Source organism: Sinocyclocheilus grahami, unplaced genomic scaffold (assembly GCF_001515645.1).
Source record: "Sinocyclocheilus grahami isolate Dianchi unplaced genomic scaffold, SAMN03320097.WGS_v1.1 scaffold127.1, whole genome shotgun sequence".
In the NCBI taxonomy this organism is placed as follows: domain Eukaryota; kingdom Metazoa; phylum Chordata; class Actinopteri; order Cypriniformes; family Cyprinidae; genus Sinocyclocheilus; species Sinocyclocheilus grahami.
The window spans coordinates 1,474,956-1,483,048 of NW_015505306.1; the positions used below are offsets into that span (position 1 = coordinate 1,474,956).

The following is an 8,093-nucleotide window of genomic DNA, read 5'->3' on the forward strand; positions in this document are numbered from 1 at the left end:
GCACGTACCCGTGGGCCTCCGCCCCATCCACGTGGGAAAAAATGGCCTGTGTGGCAGAGTGGACGTGCGCTGATTGGGGCGCAGACCATGTTTTTATCAGCTGCTCATGTACGTCGGGGAAAAAGGGGACCGAAGTCCTCGAGTCAGCTTTCCGGATCTGAAATACCAGGAGTCAAGCTTACTCCTGGCAGGCTCCTCTGGAGGACTCTTCAGGTAAGCTCCAACTCCTGGACAGCCCTTGACAGAACCCTCATGAGCTCCTCCTGGAGGTCTGGGGGCCCCATGCTGTCCAGCTGATCGGACTCCGATCCCGCCCAATCCTCCCTCTCCAAGGCCGAGATGGACATCGAGTCATCCCCCTCCTCCTGGCTAAAGGATACAAACTCTGCGATGTTGGAAGGAGGGCGGAAGCAGTCCTCGGGGAGTGAGACCGGGGAACGGGGTGAACGTTGGGGTTGGTGGAGCGACAAGACGACACTCCCGTCACCGGGAGGGCCCACCAGCTGCACGCTGGCGGCAGTGGGCCTCATCCCGAATAGGCCGCGAGCCACATCGCGGTGGGTCCGGAGCACGCGGGCCAGAAGGTCCGCGCAATGCCCGCAGTTGGACTCGTCCAGCTCCGCGGGCCAGGCCCAGGCAGGCGACGCAGTAGTCGTGCTGATCCGGCGGCTCTATCGGTCCCACGCAGATCTTGCAGATTGTTGCCATAGTGAATTCAACAGGTGAAGTAGAAGATTCTGACGTAATTGTCGCGTGCACCGCATTTTTTACTGCCACTCGAGCTCGTCAGTATTTGCATGCGATTTGCATACTTCGCATCAATTGGCCAGTCATTTGGACTGGCGGGAGCCAATAGGTTTTTATATAATTCTTTTCTATAGTAAAATACAAAATAAAAAGGCTTTTCAAGATTAAAGATTAAAACAAATTGCATAATTGGCCAGTAGGTGTGAATGTAAATTGCAAAAGAAGAAAGAAGATATGGAATGCTGCTATTTAGTGTAAATTTGGATGCAGCTCTAGTGTGTGGTCTCCATGAACGTCCTCTAAGTCGAATGAACTTCCTCACAGCTGCGTTTTTGAACTGATAACCACAATTAAGAAAGGCTAAGGTTAATCAACCAAGCGTTCTGGGTTTATGTGAGTAAGTAATTTTGCTATCTGGGATACTCCCCTGAGCATTACCAAAAGTCATTGAATCAGACACACAATCACGAAAGCAACAAAATCAAAAGTAGTAAAACTTTTCCTGCTCAACAAACTAACAACTTTTTTTTTTTTTTTTTTAATTCAGATTCAACTACCTCAGCTTATCTCATATCTGGGCTTTCCTGTGAATGTCCAAAATGATCGACTAAAGGAAAACACCTTCTGATAACAGTCTTCTGATTCACTTAAATTTGGTGAAAAACAAAACTGATTGTAAATATTTGAATTACCATAAACCAATTTTGCATCTAGCCAGGCATTAACAGCTACAATACAGTCTATGTCTAAGGAAAGTATTCACGCTGTGGCTGTGTGGGAAATATATAAAAAAAAATAAAACAAATCAGAAAACCAGAAACAGCAGAACAATTTATCAGATGCATTTATTTAAAACTAAGAACAGCCTAAAAAGCAAATTAAGCTGGTCCAAAAGCTTGCTATTATTTACGTCAATGACAAAATTGTGAGGTGTTTGATTTCCATCCCTCAATATGTAAATGTGATTGGCTGTTTTGAAAAAGGATGGCGTTGTGATTACCATGCCATCATCGTCGTCACGAGGGGAGTAGGTCAGAGTGCTGGAGGATGAAGGGGTTCTACGGTGCTGTTTGTAATTAGTTTCCGCTGAAATGAAAGAGCAGAGTTACAAGCGACTGACTGAACCTTGTTGCTAGGCAAACAGTCACATGGATTTCTGTACAATCAATGCTAATCCAGGTCATTTTCAACACCAGCAATTTCTTTCATAATGGTTTTCATAGAGGTACAACACTCAAAATGTAAATGTTCATTAGATAATTGTAATTTTTTTTAGGAATTTTAAAACAGCTGTATCATGCATTATAATACAGCTTTAAGGGCCACTTATAATGCAATTTATGTGTCATGTTTTAGTTTTTAATGACAATTTTTCAGATTCTAATCTGACTCTAAGTAGCCCAACAGATAATACTGACCTTTTGCTACTTGAGGGACTGCTGGAAACGTGGATCCAAAACTAGCTTCCATTTTGGTCTGCATACAGAAGAGTATGAAATAAGAAAACAATGAGAATTTCTGCTACTGAAGTCTTCACATAACTTGTAATAATGTAAATAAATATCCATTCTGTCTTACCTGGTTGCTGATGTCAGGTGAGGGTCCAGTGATAGTGGCACCTGCCACAGATCCTCCTGAGAAACGATCGAAGTGTGATGGTTTACTACAGCTCATAATACAGCAAAGCCCTGTAGAAAATATCTGCTGCAGCCTGTAGATTAAAAAAAAAGTTAAAAAAAATCTAATTTCAAACATAAGCTATCTATCTATCTATCTATATATACACACACACACACACACACACACACACACACACACAACATATACGTGTTAACATGGTGACCTGCTACAGAAGATATTTTCATTTTGATATTCTTTTCAAATATAACCTAAAAATCTTGAGGAAAAAAATGTGAATGGACACTTTTTTGCGTCAACTAACCCTTCACAAAAAGCGCTGTTGATATACAAACACTTTCATTATATATTTAAAGAATATCAGCTGTAAAGAAAAGCAGACACACTTCCCGACAGAGCGTCAAAACAAATCATAGCGTTAAACATTGACGGAGCTGTATGTTAGCAACACAGAAATCACAACAGACACAAGATCAGTGATTTTGCTCTCTTTATGTCTCAAAATGTTCAAACGCACCAATTATAGACACCAATGCTGTTAAAGTACGCAGCTCACTATGTTTTCAGACAGCCAAGATTTTGATAGCGAGTGACTGCTAAAAATGGGGACATTGTCTTGTAAGCACCAGATAAAACGGAAATAAAACGCGTAACATGTTAACAGCAACATGATTTCATGATAGCACAACAGCAAAACACGCTAAAAGACAAACAAGCAGATTCGTTTGATGATGTGCTAACGTTAGTGATTCGCGTGCGTGAAGTGAGCTGGCTAGCTGCGTTGGCTAGCTGACGAAGTTGGTTTGTCGAACAGCTTTAATAAAACACCATATTTAGCTTTACGAAATGTAGTAAGATAGACCTCTAGCTTAGCTACAAAAAACATAAGATACGTCTCGCATGTCTATTTAGTCAAACAAAGTAGGTTCTCACCATTGATACCAAATCAAAGTCTGCAGATGGTGCAATTTTAATCTTTCTCCCACACACCCAGACGCACATTCCAGAGGATTGTGGGAAATGTAGTGCGGAACAGCAAATACGCTTCATTGTCGGGAATTGACGCAACAAGTTCCTGGAATCGGCCCGGAGATTATTGAATATTCAAGATGATGAGACCAGTATGGTTGGATCATGATTTTTACTGGGTATTTTTCAAGCCGGAACAGCAAATACGCTTCATTGTCGGGAATTGACGCAACAAGTTCCTGGAATCGGCCGAGGATTATTGAATATTCAACATGATGAGACCAGTATGGTTGGATCATGATTTTTACTGGGTATTTTTCAAGTCAGTTTAAGAGTTTAAACGTCAAATGTTTACATTAGTGGTAGGGATTTTGATTCATCTTTGTGAGTCGAATCTTTTTGAATCCTGCAGGTTGCACCGTTAGGCCCCGATCATAATATGGAGTCAATATAATGCCACATATATATGCAAAATAATAAAATTTTGCAAAAGAAAATAAAGTTTTGCAAACGAAAATATAGTTTTGAGAAAAAAATAAATGTGTTTTTTGCAAACAAAAATAAAGAATTGCAAAAGAAAATGAAGTATTGCGAGAAGAAAATAAGTTTTACAAACAAAAATAAAGAATTGCAAAATATAAATGAAACAGCACAAAAGCAATGATTTTGCAATACATATTTTCCATGGCCATATCTACTAATGTATTTGCAACGCTGCTTTTATTTTGCGTTTCAGTCAAGTTTGAGCTTGCCATACCGTTTTTTCCTTTGCGCTGTCTCGCTTTCTGGCACTGTTTTGACATGGGGTGGAGTCAAGGGACGGGGGCATGTACAACAGGCCCGGGCCCCAGACGCAGCTCACTGATCCAGGCACCATCGTTGAGCAGAGGCATGGGGGTGGATCGTTTCCTTTTATTCTCTAGCATTAAACATGCATGTTATCATTTTATTAACAAATGTATATGTGTATTAGCAGTGTTTGCTCAAGTTAAAGAAGTTGTTAACATGAACATCTGCTGTTTACTTCTCTCAATGTGCACACTTTTATAGCATTAAAATGTGTATTGTTTCATTTGGTTAACTAAATTTGTTTGTTTAAAATCTCTTAACCTGTGGGAGGACACCAGCGCACAGAAGCGTTCTTTGTTTACATGAGTTCAGAGTTACTGCTAGTTTTAATGTTAAAGAATGTAATTAACTTCATAAACTAACTTACATCATTAAAAAGGTCTACGACTCAAGCTTCATATCGATCTCGACTTCGTTTTTCATTTACATAACTCCTGGCATAAATTAAGAAATGACTGTAACTGTTAAGTTTAAAAAAAAAATGAAGCTCTTTTTGTTTTAAAATTCTTTCAATTTCTCATAAATTGAATGCGTAAACAAACCCGCGTGGCCATATCAACCTGGGGTTATCAGATATGTATTTATTAATATTTTATTTTGAATTAAGAAATGTTAGATTAAAAAAATTTGTACATTATTAAATTATTATATTAACACTAGAACTGCCACGGGGTCATAGCTGTTTTTCAAATGTAGGCTACATAATATGTTTTCAATAAAGAATATCCAAGTCTCACAGTCATTGACTTTTACTAAAATTGTGTTATTTACAATCCCCTGTTGTTAAAAAATTGTCTAGATAAAACCAGAATAAAAGCTGGGCATTTATACCTAAATTTGACCCATCGAGTCAAATTTACACACATAATTCCTTTATTGTCGCGCTGTAATTGAGCAACATGTTAGCTTACTGCAAACAGTCACACAACGCATGTTCAAATTAAGATGTTTTAGCCAACTCATAAATGTTCAGACTTTAGATTAATTATGAATTTTTGTTTTGCAAATTTTTTTTGTCGTTTATTGTTCTCTACTGTGTCACTTAGCTATTTATTCCTTAAAAAAAAAAATCTGAATTATGATGTAATGAATAAAACTATTTTTATGATTACCCCAAGTTTAAGATTAATTATGAATTTTTGTTTTGCAAATTTTTTTTGTCGTTTATTGTTCTCTACTGTGTCACTTAGCTATTTATTCCTTAAAAAAAAAAATCTGAATTATGATGTAATGAATAAAACTATTTTTATGATTACCCCAAGTTTATTGGTGTTGTTCTCTTATTCAAAATATAAATTATATAACTAAACAAATAAATAATTGATTAGGTGAAACTGTGCGATTGAATTTGTTGTTGTATCATACATCCTAGTGCATACATGCAGTGTGGTGAATTATTATGGCTTATTATAGTCTATTTAGGGTATTTTAGTAATTTAAAAAACATGGATTATCTTAAAACATTTTATGATAATATTACACCACCTTAATATGTATTTATTTCCTAGTAATTCTCGTTGTCATTGCAAGCTGGTTTATATTCACCATTAAGAAAATTGATTAATGTAACCTGCTTAAAAATAGCCGTGAACTTAAAACAACAGGACAAAAACATAGTTGATGACTAAAAAATAACTCTAGACATTGTGAAGACTGTGGCATAATATGGTGACATAGGTTTTTTAGCCATATCAAAACAATAGTCATGTGTATGGGTAAATTTTACCCGCTGGCGCTTTTAGGTATACAGCGACCTCTGGTGGTTTAAGTGTTAACCATAGTCCTAGGCTACGGGACTGTGTTGCACGCGATGTAGACAACATTCGAATAACGTTTATTATGAATAAATGTTAAATAAAGTACATAAAATAAAATAGGCCTACAATATATTTTTTTATCCATCCCACAAGTCTTGTAAATCCATGTATTTTATTGTTATTATTATTATTATTGGTAATATTTTTATATTTGTTATGTATTTGATTTTTTTTTACCTTCATTTCGATCTCTTTACTTAATGTTCAGGGCTGCGTTTCCCAAAAGCATCTTAAGCCTAAATCGATTGAAGAACCATTGTCATCATTTGGCTTACGATGCTTTTGGCAAACGCAGCCTTGAAGAGTTTTGTAAATAATAGCCTAATCTGTAAATGCCCGACATGCCAATAAAGCTTTGATTATGCTATATGACAGGAATTTTTACTGGAAGTGCAGTTTAGAGGATGAATTTAACAATAACCCTATAAATACCCTAACCCTATAATTATAAATACTAGAATTATAAATGAATAATTTGTGTGGTTTCATTTGTAAATGAAAACACCACTCATTTATCGCCACATACAGGTGTAAATGCAATCATAAAGTCAAAACTTTATTGGCATAATTGTCAGGCGTTTACAGTATTTGCAAAATATATGGTAGCATATACTATCAACTAGAAGTTGTTCCCTCGATAGGATCTCATGGCCACGACATATTATCACATTCCCACGAATTAATATCTCGTGGCCATGACAAAACTAAACCAAAAAGACTCAAGCTTAATTTTTTTTAAAAACTTAACAGTTACAGTAATTTCTTAATTTATGCCAGGAGTTATGCCCCAGTCCCTTGACTCCACCCCATGTCAAAACAGTGCCAGAAAGTGAGACAGCGCAAAGGGAAAAACGGTATGGCAAGCTCAAACTTGACTGAAACGCAAAATAAAAGCAGCGTTGCAAATACATTAGTAGATATGGCCATGGAAAATATGTATTGCAAAATCATTGCTTTTGTGCTGTTTCATTTATATTTTGCGATTCTTTATTTTTGTTTGCAAAAAACACATTTATTTTTTCTCAATACTTTTATTTAGTTTGCAAAACTTTATTTTCTTTTGCAAAACTTTATTATTTTGTATATATATGTGGCATTATATTGACTCCATACGATCACACCGAACGCGTTTTTTTGGTCTGAAAACGCGAGGCGCACCGCACTGCCTTTTTTTTTTTGGGTGACTTTTAAAAAAGAGCAGTGCGCTGCAGTTTTTTATGTTGCTAGGCAACCACCAAATCAGCTGTTCAGTTATGTGGCTGAAAGAATGACGACTCGTTCCCTTGAAAGGTTTGTTCAAAACACTGATTCATATAACGTTACTTAAAAGATTCGTTCACGTATCTAATGTCACGTTACGCTTTTTGTTAATATATATTTTAGTTATGATTGCACGGTTTCACCATTCTGCTTTTGTGTACAGCTGCATATTCTTGAATGTTTGTCAGTCTATTCTGTATCTACATTTCTGTTTACATTTTAATTCTGGGTCTACTATATTGAGTTAATTAGTTAAACGGAAGAGGGTGCTGTTTGTTCAGATGAATTAAACTGTAATTCACATTCACTCAGCAGATCAGTAAAGCGAATATAGGTCTATGATCACTATCATTTAGACAATTATACCTTGTTTGCCACCTCTTATGATGCCACCTAATTTATGATGTTGTCTCTAGATGTTGATTAAAGGAACAATTCACCTAAAAATAAAACATTTACTTAGGCTATCCAAGATGTATATGAGTTTGTTTCTTCGTTACATCTCTTGTTCACCAATGGTTCCTCTGCAGTGAATGGGTGCCGTCAGAATGAGAGTCCAAGCTGCTGATAAAAGCATCACAATAATCCACAAGTAATACACAGAACTCCAGCCCATCAATTAACATCTTATTCCTTTAAATTCTGCCATGTAGTTAGATATTTCAGCGAAATCTTTTGGAAATATTTCTTTGTGTGCTGTAAACACTGTAAATGTTTCTGTCACCTGTTGTATTGTAGTATTTTAGGAATTTGTAGTACATTATAAAATGTTGTCATTTTTATAATTGTATCCATTGAAATATATAAAATGAT

The 8,093-nt window shown here is 36.5% G+C and overlaps 1 protein-coding gene across 1 annotated transcript in view; it reads right to left on the reverse strand.

The window, feature by feature from the left end:
• The window catches only part of traf7 (TNF receptor-associated factor 7), a 20,255-nt gene extending 16,836 nt beyond the window's left edge, over positions 1–3,419 (reverse strand). The window contains exons 1-4 of the mRNA XM_016279126.1: positions 3,319–3,419; positions 2,326–2,458; positions 2,166–2,223; positions 1,748–1,833 (exon numbers count right to left, since the gene is read on the reverse strand). Coding sequence (XP_016134612.1) covers positions 1,748–1,833; positions 2,166–2,223; positions 2,326–2,421 — 240 coding nt within the window. The 5' untranslated portion in view covers positions 2,422–2,458; positions 3,319–3,419. The remainder of the gene's footprint in view (positions 1–1,747; positions 1,834–2,165; positions 2,224–2,325; positions 2,459–3,318) is intronic.
• Between the last annotated feature and the right edge of the window lie 4,674 nt (positions 3,420–8,093).